The sequence below is a fragment of the Tinamus guttatus genome, unplaced genomic scaffold, assembly GCF_059628265.1.
Source record: "Tinamus guttatus ecotype Peru unplaced genomic scaffold, ASM5962826v1 Tinamus_guttatus_pri_ptg000794l, whole genome shotgun sequence".
Taxonomy (NCBI): domain Eukaryota; kingdom Metazoa; phylum Chordata; class Aves; order Tinamiformes; family Tinamidae; genus Tinamus; species Tinamus guttatus.
Window position 1 is genome coordinate 496,271 of NW_028289328.1, and position 20,324 is coordinate 516,594.

Consider the following 20,324-nt stretch of genomic DNA (forward strand, 5'->3'; position numbering starts at 1 on the left):
CTGAATGTGTCAGAGACAAAGTTTATGTTTTATTTTCTAAAGTGCACAAAATAAGTTTGGATTTTTTAATAGCTTAGTAAAAGAGTATTTGTTGTTTACATGAGTCTTTACATGTTTTAGGACCCAGCATGCTTCAAAAGCTTACTATAAAAAGAGGTAGTTCCCTGCCTCTATGAAAATATGGGAATTAAAACAGTTGCTACTTAGTTGTAATTTGTGTTTTTCCGTGTCTGAATAGCAGAGTCAGGTGTAGATTATCTGCTTCTGCATATTGTACCTCATGTACATGTATGAGGAGCTTCAGGTTGTTAGTGGTGATTTAATGTAGAAAACAATTAACGTATATTTGTCAAGAGTATATTTCTGCAACTGTAAACCAGTTGCTGAGAAATAATGCCATTATTTGTGTGAACTGTGGTTTTAATTACATCTATTTTCATAGCTGGAGAACTCTGCAGGGGTAGAACTAGTGTGATTCTGGGCCAGAGGAGCAATTCTCTTTTAGTCCTCACTTGTCCTTTGTCTTTTAATATTCTTTGGAAAATCACTTTTCTGGTCTCTTCTTCACTGCAGATTTTGTCTTTTGTTCTTGCTGAGGAAAATTTCACAAGAACATTACAGTATAATGAGTTTCATTATACTGTTTCATTACAGTTTCATCTAGTGCTTGTGAAAATTCCATTATTCCTATAGCTGATACTTAAAAATGGATAGGAATGAGTTGCCCTGTGGAATGAATTCATACTAATACCATTCTACAGAAACTGTATTTTGCTGCTTTATTATATTTAAGGTTAAATAATACTCCCAGAAAGATCTTCCTAACTTGCGTTCTCTGTTTAAACATCCATGTGGTGTCGAAAAACATACTTTAAATTCACAGAAATGCTGATCTAATTCTGATTATAGCCATAATCACTTTTTACTACATTGCTTTGAAGTATAGGAGGCAGAAGGCAGGAAGAATGTAAAAAAATGAGCGCATTTCTTCAATTTTTTAATAATTTTTCTTTTCATTTGGGTTATATAAGGGAGTTAAATGAAACTTTGAGTTGGTGGTGTTTCTATTAAGATGATTAGCATCTTCCTAAATTGTCAAATAAAGTGTTGTGGCCAGAAAGTATCCACCGCCCCCCCAAAAAAAAAGAAATTAAGAACATAGCTTGTGTGGTTTTTAGCTGAAAGCTTCCTGTAACTATTCTGAATAAAACTTACTGGAGAACATTGCTGCGCTGTGACATTGCCCTGCTAACAGATGTGAGATGGATCTACAAGTTATGAAAAGGAAGATATGCCCCTTTATTGAATCCCTGAAGCAAGCTGAAGGTTATTACTGTGGCAGTGTCCTGTGTCACTGTTATTGATCAGAGTGTAATGGAGTGTCTGATTTCAGTGTGAACTGGAATAAGCTTGGGCTCCTTGAGTGTCTCCACACTCAGAAAATAATTAAAATTCTAGGCTGAATTGACTTAGATTTTGCTGTGCTTGTAGATTAGACGCAAAAAGACATTTGACCGCAAGTGTGCTTGTCTTTCAAAAAGGCCATGAGTTTTGGAGGATTGACAAGTTCCTCGAGAAAAAGACAAGTTTGTAGTATAGTTCAGTAAACAACTAGTATGCAAGGCATCCATTTTAAATGTAGTTTATTACTGGTTTTAGTTAAATTAGGCTATAAATCCTTGCACTGAACAGTAGTAACGTCTTACAAGATCTGGACAGGACAGCCATGCAGAGGTAAATCATGAGGTACTGCAAGGATTGCAGTGAAAGGCACATTGTAAAAGTGTGAGAATTCTGTCTTTGCATGAATGAAATAGTGGCTGGGTGAGATTTAAAACATAGAGGGTGCTTGGGAGAGGAGGAAAGTGGGATCACAGGGTGCTTAAAATAACTGTCATGTGCTGACAGTTGTTGAAGTAGAAGTTGAAGTAATTTTAAATTGAAACACGTACTCTGGTGTCATAGACCCTTTTTGATATAACACATAATTTGCCACAATACACATACTTTATTGATGCAATTTTCCCTACAAAAACCTCCATGTAAGATTAATACCCCATAGTCATGCTTTTTAAGATTCATGGCAATCCACCAGACTCAGGTCTGTTTCACTGTATACTTTATCTCATCTGTGTATGAAATCAAGAATTGCTTGAATGTAAAGGAATGGATTTTATAGTGTGGCAACAACTTAGCAGTATCTGGTGTCCTGTCCTAGGAAGTTTCATATTCATCTTTGACTTCAGAAATAAAAATGTTATTACCGTAGTATTGTTAATTTGCTAGATTGGAACAGCCCACTAGCCACATTGTAGAATACCTTATTTAATACTTGCAAGCACTTGTGGTTTCTTTTCTTTTGAAAGTTTTAACAAATTTCCCACTTACCAAAGTTCCCATCACAATGTTGCATTTGTCAGCCAGCATTAGCATCTTCAAAAATACATACCAGTGAGGTTTTGTGAGGTTTTACTGGATTTGCTTACATAGTTCTGTTAAGTCAGCGTTATTGATGTGCTTGTAGAGACCTGTTTTGCTTGTTTGCTTTTGCTGATATCACAGGTCTCAACAAGCATATCAACGTATTGACTATATACAAATGCATGCTGTGTCAGTATGGAAGGTTCAGAAATCTTTTGTCTGCTTCATTTTTCCAGATTATTGCTAGGTATGTTTTTCTAAAGAAAAAGCTATTGTGATCAGGATATAGCTACAAAACATAGGAAGGTCATAAAATATTTCTTGCAAATGAACAGAAAAGCTTGGATCGGTTAGAAAACAATGGCATTGGTCTAGAAAGTCATAAGAAAACACAAGTTTGAAGAGACTAAATAACTTTATTTCACCTTGGTGAAAAGGAAGAGCACTTATTTTTCATTGTTCTCTATGGGAGTCAGGCTTTGCTGCATAAATTGCAAACACTGTGTTGTTTGGCTTTATGATTTTTCCACTTAGTCATTTGAACACCAGAGTGAAGTGAAACATTTGAAGTTTTGCGCTTAATTACAAGATGTTTTACTAGATCTTTACAAGCTTACCTGTTTTCAAGTCAAATTGAATGAAATAACTGTGAATGCCAGGGATGTCTGTGGGTCAGTATTTTGATTTAGAAGTATAGAAAAGTAGAGTGGTAGGGATAGAAGATAGCTGTCAAAGATTGCTTATGTCCCCTACCATCTTCAGGCCATACAGCAAACGAACTGTTTCTGAAAATGGCTTCTTTGTGAATTGTATTCACCCCGAATCTGTCTAGTGGCTTTTTCTTTTGATACTCTTAAGTAGTATCAAAGCCCAATTTTGTATGCTATTTTTCTAATTGCTTGAAAATCTATTCAGTCATAATATCTATTAAAATTGTTTTGATTTGAAAATAAAAACTACAGTAACTAAATGTCTTTTGAACTTATTGAAGTTCAAGATAACAACTGAGATTTTTTCTTTTTAACAGAGCTGGTTTAAGGAGCTTCTAAATAATAAAATATTGATTTTTTAATTTTTTTTTCTCCTAAGTAAATCTTAGAACAGAAGTGTTCCAATAAGATGTAAGATTGTGTTGATGCTTAATAGGAATAAATATGAAAGACCTGTGGATCTGAATTTTTATGTATCTAAGCAGAGCTTTAACATTGTAATTGTCAATAATTATTATTAAATTATTATTGACTGTTATTAAATTATTTTAAATTGATAGCACACAGCTTTTAAAACTACCAGTGAAGAATACCAGTCAAACAGGTAAAATAATCCAATACAGGTTGAGACTGGAACAATCCCTAACTCCAAACACAATTAATGCAGGGGAGTCAAGTTATTTTTTCTTGACCTCTTGTATCTGCTCTCCTTTTAGCATTAAAAATTAAATGGCAGTGATGTGAAAAACGTTCACATCTCAATTATATTTATTTGATTATTCTGTTTTATGTTTATTACTTAAAATATTTTCTTTGGTCTTAGACTGACTCATACATGAAACCTTGGACAGACTCCTGTTTCAGTTGTTTTCCAATGTAACAGTCACATAATTTCAAACAGACACGTTTTTCACAAATGTTTGTTTTATATTCATTTTAGTACCTTCTGTTACTGCTGCTGTTGGCTTGTATTAACACCGGGAACATTTTCTTCATCACTATTCTTCAGCCACTGACCACTGTTATCTGGTGGGACAGGACATCCTCCAAGTAAATGTTACTTGTGCCTGCTTATGCAGTTTCCAGCTTGCCCTACATGAATAAGGGTTTCTGTGATTGAATTAATTGTGGAAAACCCATATAGTACTGCCTTCCAGTTTGTTTCCTTTCAGAAAGAGCAATGTCATGGTAGCAAAAATGCTGCATATCACTGTCTCTAATGGCACATGGTATTCATTTTACCCATGTATTTGTTTCAGATCAGTATCCAAGTGATTTGTGTCATCAGGTGAATCTGGACATGTACAAATTAAACTTTTTGTCCCTGATGCAACTGCAAATCCTTTGTGCAAGTTTGTAGCATGTTATTGCAGAGAGAAAGAAAAGTACCTTAAATTCAGGTGAAGATTTTTTTTTCTACATCCAGACATAACTCAAGTATAATTTATGACCATATGTGTTGTAGTTGGCTTGAAAAAAAACCCAAGACAGCACCAAGAAAAACCTGTGTGTTTTCTTTATCCTCTGTGAGAGAATGAAAAGGAGTGTTTATTTGTTACACAGTTCTGATTTGCTCACTGTGCACTGAAGGGCTCTTTCATTAGGTAGCAGGAGTTGTCCCTTGCCTAGTCTGCCGAATAGCTCAGGTTTTCTCTTGGTTTCGAAGGCAAAATAATGATAGCTAATGCAGTATGGAGGTGGGGAGAAAGGATAAGAGGTACAACTTCTGTCTAAGGCAAGCTGTCTCATACCGTTTTCCTCCTGACTCAAAACCTAAGTGAGGTGTGGAGCATGTTGGAAAAGGCAATGTGGACACATCTTTAGCAATAAGCAAGTTTCATATATATATTTAAATAATTTTTTTTATACAGTACAGTTCTTTATTAAATATATAATTCTGACAAGTGAGATTTATTTTGCTTTGTGTGTTTTTTGTTTCGCAGATATTGACTATATTTCAAATTAAAGTTTAAATAGAAATAAAATTTTATTGTTAATTGCAAGTATTGCCTTATAATGGAAACTGGAATCAGAATAAAATGGTATTCATCAAGATTTCTGAAAAAAATATCAAACACTTTTTCAAATAAATGCTTCTCCAATCTGCAAGAACTAATTTAATCTTGCAGCTTCTGCTGGATATGTAGACTACTTTCTCAAGGAGGTAGACATAACAGCTTTTAGATAGCTGTAGTTGTTGAAGGGAGTGTCCTCTTCAGATACTTCAAGATCATGCTTTGGGTGGGAGGAAAGGAACACTTCTTTTTTTTTTTTTTTTTTTTAAGCTTGGGAAAATTCTTATTCTGTTTTAGTGAGGAGTATTTTTCTCACCAAAGGAGGTTAGGAGGGATATAAACAAGTGGAGCGTGAAAAAAAACTATTTTATCTTCTATCTGTGTAGTGTGCCCTAGACTTACTGACTCTTATTTATATTATTTTAATTAGGTTTACTGTGTAAAGCTGTTTTTGTAGAATTGCGGATTGGAAGGAACTTCTGAAGGTCATTAGTCTGAGCTCTTGTTTGCTCTTGTTTGAAGTGTGACTGTCAAAAATGCAAGATCAGCTCAGCTACGGCTTTGTCTGTCTTTAAAAAATTTTAAGAATTGAGATTTATTAATTTATGTCCCATACCATGAGTGTGTTTGTAGTGGTATGCTTAGGGGGCAGAAGCAGTTGTTAAATAACTTATAAAATTTGGTCAGTAAAAGCTGTGGACTGAAAAGTAAAAAATAATCAGATTGTGTTGTATAGAAATTTATTCAAAATCTGTACCTTCAATAATATCAATTGGAAAAATTTCTTGACAGTGAGGGAACAGGCTGCCCAGAGAGGTTGTGGAGTCTCCTTCTCTGGAGATCTTCCAAACCCACCTGGATGCCACCCTGTGCCACATGCTCTAAGTGACCCTGCTGGAGCAGGGGGTTGGACTAGGTGATCTCTAGAGGTCCCTTCCAACCTTAACGAGTCTATGAGTCTTTATTTTAATTATTTCTTAGATGTGCTTTGCTAACTCTAATTGGTTGCATTCAGCAATTAAGTGTTTTTACACTGATTATGTTCTAAAATATACTGTGTGTTTTCATTCAAAATACGCCTAACTGCTGTGAGTAACATTACTGCATTTGTTTAAACGATTTAAGGTGCTTTAAACAGTCTCTGTCGAGACTGTTATAGCGCCCTAGCAGATCTCACTGGAGTGGTTTTAGAAGTTGCCACTCAGGGTGCTTTTTCAGCGCCTTAGTGACGTTACTGTCCGCACGGAGTCGGTGCCCTCCTCAGCCCGCAGGTTAAGCTACCGCATAAGCCCCGTAGCAGTTTGCGCTGGGTGACCCGGTTGGGGTTGCATGAGCAAAGGGTGCCCATGTGTTCCCTGCTCCACGCAGCGGGAGAGCACGGAGGTTGTTCTGGCTCTACATGTCTGCTTGTGGTTCAAGAATCTAAACTGGTACACCCTGAAAGACTTTTACGGGAGAAAGCTGATTCTTGATTGATTTTTATCTGGAGATTTTTCCCTTAGAGGTAGGTGGATTTAAATATTTTCAAGTATTAAAGATTATTAATCAGTTTGCAAGCTGGAATTAGGTAGTGTTTCAGTGCAGTTCAGATACTATACTATTCAGATACTGCTATGGAGACAAATTGATTTATTTTTATAATTAACTGCAATTCTTAATAATTGATTTTTCTGGTTTTAAGAAGGAAATATTGAGGAAAAGAGAGTATATGTCTATTGACTTTTAAAAAGTGTGTCATTTTTAATGTACATGTACAATTTTTAAATATATAGTATTCAAATTTTTTCTTGAATAAAGCTAGACAGTCTAGCAGCTTCTGTGTGTTTAATGCTTTATATCCTTATCTAGTAGAGTTTTACCATGTTAAAACAAGTAAGCACCATATTACCAGACCTGTTTTTGAGTCAGTTTGTCAAGAGAAATCATATCAGATGTGTACTTTAGTCCTTTTAATGGATAACACTGTTCTTGATATTAGCAAGTAAGTTTTCAGTCGTAGATTCATACAATCGTGATGGTTGGAAAAGACCTTCAAGATCATCGAGTCCAACCGTAAGCCCCTCACCACCCTGCCTGCTAAACCATGTCCCTAAGTGCCTCATCTACAGGTTTCCTGAACACTGCCAGGGACGGGGATCCCACCACTGCTCTGGGCAGCCTGTTCCAGGGCTTCAGCACTCTGTCCGTGTAGAAATTATTGCTGCTGTCTGACCTGGTGCAACTTGAGGCCACTTCCTCTTGTTCTATCAGTAGTTATTCTGGAGAAGAGATGGACCACTGCCTCACTGCAACCTCCTTTCAGGTAGTTGTAGAGATCGATAATGTCTCTTCTGAGCCTCCTCTTCTCCAGACTAAATAACCCCGGCTCCCTCAGCCGCTCCTCATGAGGTCTGTGCTCCAGCCCCTTCCCCAGCTTCACTGCCCTTCTTTGGACACGCTCCAGCACCTCAGTGTCTTTCTTGTAGTGAGGGGCCCAAAACTGAGCACAGTGTTCAAGGTCCGGCCTCACCAGGGCCGCGTACGGGGGGACAGCCCTGGCCCTGCTGGCCACCTGGCCTGCACTGTTCCTGGTACCAGCCAGGAGGCCATTGGCCTTCCTGGCCACCTGGGCCACTGCTGGCCCGTGTTCAGCCGGCTGTTGACCAGCACCCCCAGATCCTTTTCTGCCACGCAGCTCTCCAGCCACTCTGCCCCAAGCCTGTAGTGCTGCATGGGGTTGTTGTGACTGAAGTGCAGGACCCAACACTTGGCCTCATTGAACCTCATACGGTGCCTTTAGCCCATCGATCTGGTCTGTCCAGGTCCCTCTGTAGAGCCTTCCTAACCTCAGGCAGACCTCCTCTACCTCCCAGCTTGGTATCCTCTGCAATCCTGCTGGACCCATGAAATACATAATACATATGTTGATGTTATGAACCGATTCAGGGGTTTCTTTTGGCATATGCTCGAAATGTTTTAGTCACTGATTTTATCTAAGTGTTTCTGCATTTTTATCACTTGTTCTATAGTATTAAAACATCTCTGGCATGAATCTGTTGCATATGCTACTCAGTCCTGTTGTAAACGTCTCTGTTATAAAGGAAAAGGACGGGGAAAAGTACGGCAATGTTCCTATGCTCTATATAGTTAATCTTTCAAACATAATTTTACTGGGTTATAATGTATTTGTGTATGTATTTTCACAGTGCTTGAAGCTTTTACCTCATAGTAACCTAGTTACTATTGAATATTGAACAGTTTCAATATGTAAATTGAATATTCATAAAGCTTTCTGTGAAATGTTGTACACAAGCAGGAAATTATTGGGTCAGCATGTGATGTCAGTTAAGCAGGATACTTTCCTTCATATAAAGCTGAGTCATCTTTGTAAAATGTAAGCAAGAAAATTGACCCTATTCTAGAAAGAAATGTTCAAGTTGTTTTACATTTACATTTTTGTGTTTTACATGTTCAGATTTACATAGAATGAAGAGAGTACTTTGAAATTTTTTTGGTAAATAGCATTTCTTTATGCTAGTTTCTCTCACTAAGTAATTAGTTTCAGGATAGATTTGGTCTTTATATAGATTCTGACCCCTTTGAAAATACAAGGATTTTTTAGTGGGTTTTTTGTTTGGTTGGTTTTTTTGTTTGGTTTGGGTTTTTGTTTCTTTGTTTTGATGGTTTGGAACTCCTTTATGTGTTTGGTATGTGGAGTTTCAGATCTACATTCATCGTAGCAGTCAGCCTCACCCAGTGCTCCATTTCTTAAGCAGATATTTTAAAATTCAGGTAAGATGTGAGGTTTCCTGACAATTTAGATTTTATTTTCCTGTCTTGGTTAGTGATTGATACATATCCTGATATATAAAGAAAACTGGTTGGAAAGTGCATTAAAAAAGGAAGGTGTTCGCTTTCTTCTGAAATGTTAGGTTCTGCCACAGACAGAATAAAGTGATAATCTGATCTTATTGGTAACTTCGGTGTATCCAATTGGGAGTTTATAGAAATTGCTTCTTCTTTGAGTGTATGTTTCACTGTAGCATACAGAAGTCCCAGGCTCTAGTGTGTGGATTATTTGCAAAACTGTCAGAAAACAAATCTTGCAGGTAAGACAATATTTCTTAAATTTATGGAATAAGGTCAGGATTTTGCTCCTTCCAAAACAGTGGTGCAAATGTTTCTTCTCTGACTTGACAGATTTCTTGAAGTAGTGTCATAATTTTTAGGTGTGGGCATTAATACTGCATTTTTTTTAATGTATCATATACATATTCTTGTAGTTGAATGTCTGCTTTTGCTGAGTCTAGTTCTGAGTCGTCATGTTTATGTGACTTGCCATTAGCCATCCATTAGTTATAATTTAACTTTCAACGCTGTATGTAATTTGGTGTTATTAATGAAGTACAATAAACAACATTATGAAGCTTTTTTCTTTTAATCTTAAAAGGAAAAAAATCGATATCTAAAAAAGCAATCACAAAGAAGAGGAAGGCTATCACGAAGTCTGCCATACCAGAATTTCAGGTAATTATTTTTTCTCCTTTCCGATTTAAATACTTGAAATCTGAATGTCTTTAAACTCCTTCAGTGTTTGGCAGAGACCTTGGAAATTATAAATGAAGACAATTTTTTTCTCTAGTTACAGCAGACAAAAGATCACTTTTTGTCTTATAATATTCTTCAAAGTGCATTTCACTTTCTCGTGTTAGAGAATCCTGGAGCATTTTGGCTATGTGCAATTTATATAGCATCTCCCAGTATTTCTTAAGAGCACAAATTACTTTGAATAAGCGCAAAACTTGATAGCCTAATAGCAATTCTTCTGTTTTAGAAGGCAGATATTACCAAATATATGCTTTATGAATAAAATTAGTGGGGTTTTGCTTGAGGTGTGATGTTACAATCCTTGAACTGAGAGTATGTAGCTTGATTTACAGAAGGACTTGCAAAAAGAAATATAAATTCAAATGCTTGTTTGTAACTTTTACCTTTTATATGCACATGACCTTTAGACCATCCTTTTTATGACACTGCAATACAAGTATTGCAGTAATTGTAGTAAAACTATAGGTCACAATTTATATGTGTATATGTACTTGGATTGAAGTACTCCTTTGGCTGTAAGACTTAAGTAAAACTTATTTTGAGAAAGCCATCTGATATTCTGATCGTAGACCCTCGTTAAGTCATGATTGTTCTGCAAAATACTCAAACTGAACTAGTTTCTTCTATGATAATGTAGTGTTTTAGGGAAAGCTAATTGAATTCCTGGTGATAAAGCTGGTTAGACACTGTTTAAATATACATTGTCTGTATCTTTAATGGTAGGTACTAGAATTACATCTGGTAACCCCAAGAAGTAGTTAAAGTGTTTAAAAATCTGTATTTTTCTCAGCACATTACCTGTATTGCATGGATGTTCACGGTTAATAATTATAAATTCTTCTTAACATTATTAAACTGCTGAATATTCTGTCTCACATTTTAGCCAATATGTAATCTGCACATTGCACTGCTCGGTATGTATCTGGCTTATGTACAATGTTAATTAAAATGTAACAAAGATACTTTTGATCAGAACTGTGCTTTAGATCAGTTTAAGGTGAGTCTAAGATCTGTCAATACCAGCAGGTCAGTCTTATTAGAGGATCTATTAACTATAAATTTCAAAGGACAGGCCAGACTAATATGACTGTTGCAATGATTTTTTAAATACTAAATCATTTATTTTTGGAATACTACACAATCTTTTAGAGCAGTATAAATCATACTTTTTTTCTTACGCTTTCTGTTCCACATATTTGGATGGCTGAATTTTATAGAATTATGTAAGTGCTTGAAGCTGTGGGTATAATCTTAACTATTCGATAAGGCTCCTCAAGTCTTTACTTGCCCTGAGTTCTGCAAGAGGGAATATACTTGTAAGAATTGTAAGAATACTGTTAATCATTCTTCAGTGTCAGCTCTTCAATAAAAAAAAAAAAAACTTTTACAAAAACCTGTAAGTTTCCTTATATCTCTATGGTTATTAATGTAATTTTCACATTGCAAAAGCCATAATGCACATGATTTCATAAAAATAGATCCTATATTTAAGTATAGACCTTTTACCTAGAAAACAAAATCAAGCTTAAAAGCTGAGTAAATTGGTGTTAATACCTCTTAATATCTGCAGTGCCTCCAATCTGCATTATGCAGTTGTTAGCAAACATTAAGTTTGTTAACAACCATGAAGTTCTGACTGGCTAAAAGGGAGCAAGGAGGGAGCATCAGTGATCTAGAGCAGCATGCATTTATGAATAGTTCTGCAGAATTAGATAATTTTATAGTGTGGGAGGGTCTCTTTATAAATTATGAGGCATCACTGGAGAGTTCCAAGTTAGCATGGAACTTAAAAAAAATGGGGGGGGGGCATGCCTTATTCCTGTGTTTCCTCAAGGTTTAGTGCTCAGTAGGATATCTGAGAGGTCACAGAAATCTGAAACTGCATCTTACTCAGAGAATTGGAACGCTGAATTTTTGAATTCCCTGGAAAACTGGATACCTATAACTTCAATTGGGAAAAAAAAATACCAAAATGTTTAGTGCCTGTGAAGATTTAGCTCATATGTAGTAAGTTCTTGTCAGGATTTGAAAACCCCGCTGTTGAAGTTAACATACATTTGGCCTTTGCCGTAAATAATCACGCTCTACACGTTTAAACAACTTCACAATATTCTGAGAGAGCAGGAACTACTACGTTACTGCTTTTGATATCTCATAAATATTTTTCAGATTATATTTCTTGTGATAGTTAATTAAAAGGCACCTTCTTCAAGATCAGTGTGTGAGCTATCAGAATGTAATTGAATTACTAAAATGACATTTTTATCTTCCTTTTAACATCATGTTAGCCTATCTGGTAGAACAAATTAACAAGTCTAGGCAACATGACTTGCTGAAAACTTAGTAGCTAAGTTCAGCCAGTTAACAACCACAAGCAACAAAGAGTAATCAGTGTACACTGGAGTCCCATTAGGTAAAATAGCTTCCTATCAGATTGATCTGAGGAAAATTTATTTCCTTTTCTATGGTTACTGACTGTAAATCAGTAGACTTAAGGAAAAGAGGGGGAAACAGTTCTCTGAAATCTACCTAAAGTAAAAAAGGGATCTTTTTTGACGTGTGTTGAAAATCAAATAAAGCTGTAGGTAAAGCCCCTCAAAATAAGAAAATAACAATTTATGTGAGTTTTGTTCTTCAGCCAAAGTGACTTAAAAATGGATAATAACTTCATTGCTATTTTTAGGTCTTAATTATATCTAAAGTCTTGGCCATGAAAATATTTAAATTTTGAGCTCAAAATTCCAAAATTTGGAAAATCCCTAGACTGTTTATCCTTGTGTTTGTTCATTCCTCTTTTTCAAATAGAATACAATACACTTTTAAAATAACTATGCTTTTCATCCCTTTCTTACAGTTCTTTTTTTGTTCGTTTGTTTTTTTTTTCTCTAAGTAGCTTGGGAAATATTTGGAAAGTGAGAGGAGTTTCAGAGATAACATCTTCCTAATTAGTGTGAGTCTCTGGTACCTCATCTCAAGTACTAATGTGAATGAAGAAATACAGATTTTTTTCATGGACCTCTTTTTATGTCTGTTCTCAATACAATATGTGCTTCAGATACTAAGTTTGTTTCGTTAACAAATTGTGTTAGATGAGCTACTGCTATTTTCCTCTTTTACCATGAGAAAGTAACACATAGGCTCACATATACCACCTCTTTTCATGCCAGGTTTGGACTTGGAGGTTTAGTCCCCTTCTCGGTCCCCTATCCCCAAAACAATGCAGCCTTTTGTATTAAAGTTGTCTTTCCATTGGTGTAGTTTGGATTGACACACAGTGAACAGTTTTGCAGATCGAATCCTCATGTCTCAAATGACCCTTCTTGAAAATGAAACAGGACTGGGACCTTTGAAAAGTTTGGCCACATGAGTTGTCTGATGTTACATAGGAGCTCTGTGGTAGAGCTGCTGTTTCAAGGGCAACATTTAAGTAACTGAGATGATCCCTCTTGCAATCTATTGCACTACTTGCAGCACTAGCTATGCAGTACGTGTAGCAGAGTTTTTTGGTCCGTATCCTACCTAGCAACATAATTGTCCTTTTTCTCAGATCTATGACACACTGGATTAATCAGATCCTTAGAAGAAAATAAAAAACGATTAAATTAAAATGAATTATTAGGTATAGAGCCAACAGGATGGATTATAGATACAGAGGGGAAAACTTAATCCAGGCCTTCTTGTTTTTTATCAAGTGTGTGAAAAGTTTCATATTGTGTTTAATAATACATTACCACAGATATTTCTTCAGGTTAGATGGGAAAAAAAAATCTGTTATACGGCATGTGGAATGTGTACAGGGCAATGTGTACATTTGGAATGTGTACAGGGCAGAGGTCCAGTAGAGAACCCTTTTACTAGTTGAATTTTACTGTATTTCCTACAGCAAAACAGTGGTAATTTCCTCATTTGTTCTCTATTTTAATTTTAATGTAAACACCGTAAACTTGATTTGGGTAAATATTTACTTTATGTGTACTTTACTTTCCCAATCCTGTCTTACGTACACAAGCATTATGAAAAACAATAATTGTGTATGTGTATTACAAGCTTCCGAAATACATGCAATTTGCTGAAGGTGTCAGTTCTGTCTATTAATAATGAAACAATATGGTTGATCTTTTTTATTTATATTTAATTTTTTTACAAATCTAAAACTGTGCAGTCGAAGTAAAAATGTGTTGTTACAAATTAGCAATTTAACAGAAAAACTTTAATGGCATTTCTGGTTTTGTTCTGTGTGATTTTTCTAAAGCAATTTCAACATTGTTTTCAGTAGTAATAAAATAATTGTTCCACTTAAGGATATTCAGAAAGGACCAAGTCCTAGTGTGCAACAATTTGAATAAAAGTTAGTAGTTTAATAATTCCTAGTCTTTGATTGCCCTAAGTTATTTTAAATCAGAATGTACAGCTTATTTTTGCTTATTGATAATTTGTTCAAGAAAATAATTTCCATTTCTCAAAGGAAATATGGAAAAAGCTATTCTCCAGAGACATTAATGGGAAGAAGTTACAATGCACTGCAAGAATATAGTATTCTTGTTAAACTCTATTCTTTTATAAAAATGGCTGGATTTATTAGGTTATGTTTCTGGGATTGTAATTGTAACCAAATGAAACTTCACTGACGTAGAAATTTTAGCGATTGTAATTTTTCCAGACATTGTGTAGCGCAAAGCTACCATGCCTTGATTCACCATGGAATTGTTTGGTACTCAGATTTGTTCAGAATCATTGCTACGGGTAAGACAAATTTGACAGTTTGTGTTGCTCACTGCAGTCTTAAGAAAATGTCTGCATTTCAAAATGGAAGCTGCCAAGCAGATGCATTATATCTGAAGAAGTATTTTCTTACTAGATTTCCTTTCAAATGGTCCTCTTATTTTTGTGTTTACATCAACATTTTTTTTAAGAAAATAAAGATCAAGTTGTCTCCTTAAGTAATAGCATGTATCTCTAGGTTTCATTTAACTTTCTTGCTTGTTTTCCAAGACATATTACCAAATGTTTGTGTTCCTTTGTTTTTTAGCTTATTTGCACTAATCTTGATGAACTCAGGGATTTAATCACAAAGATTGAGAATGAACTCAAAGATCTGGAGGACATTAAAAAGAAATCGGTATGTGACATTAAAAGCTTTCTCTTGTGTGGGTATAAAGCTATCTCAGTCATTTGCTGAGACTTCTTTAGGCCTGAAGGTTTGTGTTTTTTCAGTAATTGTATAACGTTTTTCAGGTTTTTTTCTTTTTTTGGTATGTACTGCTCAGATCACGATATTATTACAGTGAATAAAATCAATAGCTCTGTATTAACTTTTTACTTTTGAAGTAAATCATGGGTAGTGGTAATACTGTAGTAGACTTAGTGCATTTTTATTAATTATGTGAGCATTCTTCCCTGAGGCCAACCTTTCATCCAGCAAACAGTTATGGAAAAAAGACCTCATATTTGTGCATGCAGTCCTGATCAGATCTCATGAGCAGATTGTTTTGTTTGTTATGATTTCTAGCCCCTTCCCCTTTGCAAGTAATTAATATTGCCTGCAGGAAGGCATGCTAGAGAGTGGTGCTACTTCCAAGGTTTGCCTAATAGACAGGAGAGTCCAATGTTTTTTGATTTTGTAGGAAGGAGTCATCCTCATCAAGGAGATGGCTGATTTAAATGCACAAAAAGTAGTACTTGTATGGTCATCTGCAGCCAACTCCTTTCGTGATTATTACTCGTACCAGTTCTCTTTATTAAACCTTAATTAGCACTTCTGTGGCATTTCTACAAACTACAAAGTAGTCATTTATAATATGCATTTTTCCATACTTCAGAAATAAAGCATCTAGTTCCTGTGAATGTCTTTTGTTTCATGCAAAAACAGTTTTTTTTTTTCTTTTTTTATGAGTGGAATATTTGGAGGGTGAAAGGAAATTTAAATCGCGACTCGGGAAGGCCAATTTCAATATTCAAGCACTTAACCTCAGACTTACTACTACTTTATATATTGTAACAAGGGACCTCACTTGAAATTATTTTGCAGTTACTAAAATGCAGGTTGGTTTTATGACAAGATTGTACAGAGGTTATTGGAAAGTCTATGTCAGCAATAGAGAAAAAAATAGTAAAAAATAAAGCATATACATCAGCATATCAATAACCTTAGTGTAGATGAGACTTTTAGTGCTCGTAAAACCATACCAACAAGACTTCTTGAAGGGTAGACAAATGCTAAATAAGTCATAATTGCTCTTTGGACTGAAATACGATAATGTCATTATGTAAATAAGTTGTATAATTTCACCAGGAATGCTATGTTTAATCCTAACCATACTATCTTTAAAAAAAAAAAAAAAAAAGCTTAAGTGCAGGGGATTTGAGATGCAACTCATTCAACATTTAGGAGTTTTCTGAGGTAAGGACTTGTATAAATAGATCCTGATTTTTGGTTTCTAAACACTTATGGTATGATAATGTTATGTAAAGAAAAGAGATTAGTGCTATTTGCTTTAGAAATCAATGTAAGAAGATAAAGTGAAATACCGATTTAAAAAAAATTGTTATGAAGACAAACCTCATAATCCCTTTAAAAAAGTAAGCAAAAAGATGTTAAACCAGATAAATGGTAAACTAGATAGTCAACAAGCTTGGCTCAATAAAATGAGGTTTCCTCTGCAAGAGGTGTCATTAGAGTTGTATTTTGATATTGGTGATAGTGTCTTTAATTAGACTAGATAACTTTTTAAGGTAAAAGAGATGCAGCTTTTCATTCTTTATTATATAGACTCTAACAGAATGACAGTGGAAGTTCTGGAAGCATCCAGAATAGTGTTTTTGGGGGTTTTTTGGGGTTTTTGTTTGTTTGTTTGTTTCTAGTTTTCTCTGATGTATTTAGCCTTTTAGGTTCTGTTTTAATCCAGTCATGGAAACTGACCTAGTGTGGAAGTTCATTTTTATATGATAATTCATGCTCATTTTTAGACTGTTAATGACCTTATATCTTGTTTTAACCTGAAGGTGGTGTTTTTCTTAACTGCTTTGTGGAATTGTTCCTGGTTTTCTTAGTAACAGTGATCCAGGAGAAGCCAAAGGCATTTATCTTTTTCATGATTAATAATTCCAAATTCAGCAGGTTTTGTTGATGTTACTGTTGTATTCTCTCAAGGCAGGTTTAAAAACTTACGTTAAATACTAGCCCATATCAGAACTTTAGAACTACAACTTGTTGCATTCATGTTAAGACTTAAAAATGTACCCTTTTCCTCATTCCTAACTGCCATTTGTTTCTCAGGAAGCCATCCTGAGATGAGCACATAAAGAGAACTCCTTTCCCAGAGCTGGGTAGTGCCAGAGGCTGTAATGAAAGAGCTTAGCTGTGAGATGTCTTCAACATGAGCAACCTTATCTTTTTTTTTTTCTTCTGATAGCATGGTTTTTTTGTTCATAGTCAGACTGGTTCTAACTGACACTTTTCAGAATATCAACTTGAGTCAGGAAATTGCTTGAGAGATTTTTTTTGCTGAACTAAGCTTTGTTTGGCAAGTTGCAACAAATTAGGAAAGGGAAAGCCTTTGGTAGTTTTAACTATATCAATTCCTCTTATAACAGTGATGTAATAAACTTATTAGACGGGATTTTCATTGCCTGAATAAAATACATTCTTTTGGGTAACAGTAATGCCTTTTAAATTATGTATCAAAAATATTCATCTAAAAAAAAGTTTGCACTTACTTATTGGTGAGGTTTTTTTTGTAAAAAAAACAAAAAGGTTTGCCTTAGCGCCGTTGAAAGAAAATGTTTAGAGAAGAATGTGTAATTTGACCTCAATCCTTTAATTTTAAACTAAGGTTCAAAGCAGTCTTACTATTCTCTCTTCCCAGACTGCTTCCCTTTTGATTCCTGGCCACAGTTCTCATGCAAGGTTGCAATTTCACATATGCTTTCAACTGACATAAGACAAAGCTGTGGCCAAAAAAAATAATTCCCACTTTCTTTGTTACTGGTAGCTTGTTCAGCATTTTCTGTGCAACTCCATGAGAAAGGTTTTTTCTTTTTTTTTTGTGACATGGTGAACTGAATGAGGAAGAGGGTCGGGGATAAACCTAACTCTTTTTTTGTTTTGTTTTTTTTTGCCCTGCACTATTGAGGCAGTTTCAACCCAGATAGTTTCCTACTATAGTAGATGATGCAGTGGCACAAATAAACTTTTGCTGCTGCAGTTTTGAGTTTGCGTTATTATAAGGGCAGGAGGGGTGGAGGGGTGGAGGAAAATAGATGAAAATAGAACTGCTTTTGTCAGGAAAAGTGCTGTTTTGTGGCAGTTGAAATTGTATATCACATTATAATCTTAGCCTGGAAAGAAATTTTCTATTTCTTGCTTTGTCTTCTAAGTAGTGCCTCTCCTAACCTCCTACTACATTTCAAGAGGGAGAGAATCAGATGTATATTTTTTTATTTTGTGGAGATGAGAAAGCTAGAGATGCAGAAAGGGAACTTGGGGAAGTCTGAGCTCTGTGAACTGTCTACTAAAAGGAGGGAGAGAAGCCTCCGTGTCCGAAGGAATGTGCTGAGGTTAGAGGAGAAGCTTGAAATTGTAGCTTCCTCGTTCTCTGTCCTAGTCTTTTTTTTCTTAAAAAAAAAAAAAAGAAGGAACTGAGCAGCTCTGACATATTTCAGCTGCCAGTGCTCACTGCTGGGGCCACTCAAAGCTGAGGATAGCCCCCAGTTTTATCCCCAACTCCTCTTGTGCCATTCACTCTGTGCCGGGAGCTGTAGCAAGGGAGGCAAAGAAAGGCAATGCGCTGTAACTCAGGAGAAGCCTTTTGGAAGGTCCCATTTTGTTTAAAAAATAATTGAGAAAGGGCAAAGAATCTTCTTTCTGAAATTATATATGTTACCGAGGTTGTAAAGGATTTGCTATTAATAGTGAAGACTTTAGTCTTTATTTTCATCTCCCTCTACAGGAATGTAGTAGAGAATATTGCTAAATAGCCTAAATAGCCTTTTTTTTAATCTTCATTCTGCACGTGTTTCTTAAAGAGTCTGAGATTGTACATATCTCATCTTAAATCTTACCTCAAAGTGAAATGAAACACCATATAGAGGTGAGCCAAAAGTGTTCCAGGACTCAAATAGCAAACCATTTTATCTCTGTTTCTGTCAAGCAGTCTTGTCTGTTGGGGGAATGCAGATGTATTTGGCACCGTACATCTACATCTGTTGCACTGGCTGGTTGTTGAGGCTCGGCGTTGTCAGAATAGCAGTTCACATTGGTGGCTGGTCACCCGTTCTGCAGTGCTGCTGTGTTGGACACGTGGAATGCAGTGGTGTCCCCAGGCCAAACCCTGGGAGATTGACTTAATATTGGCAATCTAGGCTGAAGGATGAAGCCTTCTACATTTTTATTTTGCTGTGCAAAAGACTTTCATGTATTTAAAGGTAAATGTAACTCTTCTGTGTTATTTTAATGTTTTCTTCCTCCTGCCCCGCCACAGAAATGCGCTGCAGCAAATCACTCTCTGAATTAATTTGTTCCGTAGATCAGTGGTATGTATTTAACTGTTCCATATCATGGCAGAACTTTAATTTTCCTTTGATCTCTTCTTGCCACTGTGTTGCAGGAAAATATGATATGCTTGTACTCTGGGCTTTTTTGCAAATGTCACTTTTCAAGCTGACTTTGTGGTGAGCATGCTTATTGTAAAGTCAACTGGGTTGTGACAAGGATGGTTAATTCTAGATACCATTTCAATCATATTAGAGTATTTATTGTCTTGGAAACAGTGTAAATATTGAAAGATTCCTTGTTTACTGATGTGCAAGGCTTTATTTTGATATCATCGTTGGATTTGAATCGTTCCCTGCAAGTCTAACTGGTAAGTGCTTAGATGTCTGGGGAAGGAGAGGAATGGCTGGAGCCTAGGATTCCCCAAGTTAAGCAGATGAGTTCAAAATGGATAAAGGATGTTATTTTGAATAGCAAACAAACTCTCCTTACAGGCAGGGAAAGGTAAAAACAAAGACACAAGGAAGGAAGGTTGCTTAGTCAAAGGATGCCAACGAAGTTCACAGCTAACTAGCTTCTGGAAGAAATATGCTCAGGATTTTGTTGTTTTGCAGAAGTCTGCCACACTCTTAATTTTCTTGGCTTAGTGGTAAAAAATAGCTAAGAAATTAATTTATGAAGGTTTAGGGCTTTACTTTTATAATGTTCTGAACAGTTTATACATCATGAGCCAGGTAAATATTTTTGTCTTGTCCATAGGTTGTCTGTAAGCAGGTCGATCTCAGGAGGGCTGAAGGCAAACTCAGTGTTGCTACAGCTCTGAACCCGCGTTGAGTGGACACATCAATACTTGGAAATCCCCCTGAAAACAGAATGAAAAAACAACAGGATGAAGTCAGAAATATTTAGGACTGCAGACTTACTAATTTGTCCAAAAGGCGGTCCAAAAGAATACATTGGGCCAAGATGGAATATAATAAGTTTTCCTCTGCTTGTTTGTTTTTTTTGGACGTGGAAGTTTGTGGGAAAGGAGGAGGGTGGGTTGTAACAATAGACAGGCTGTTGTTAAATTTGTTCATAGGAAATTGAAGTGTCCAAATT

At 35.8% G+C, this 20,324-nt stretch overlaps 1 protein-coding gene across 1 annotated transcript in view; it reads left to right on the top strand.

The window, feature by feature from the left end:
• BRD10 (bromodomain containing 10) overlaps positions 1 to 20,324 on the top strand; it is a 51,238-nt gene that overhangs the window by 17,270 nt on the left and 13,644 nt on the right. The window contains exons 4-5 of the mRNA XM_088537503.1: positions 9,576 to 9,652; positions 14,763 to 14,852. Of these exons, the coding sequence (XP_088393629.1) occupies positions 9,576 to 9,652; positions 14,763 to 14,852 (167 nt within the window). The remainder of the gene's footprint in view (positions 1 to 9,575; positions 9,653 to 14,762; positions 14,853 to 20,324) is intronic.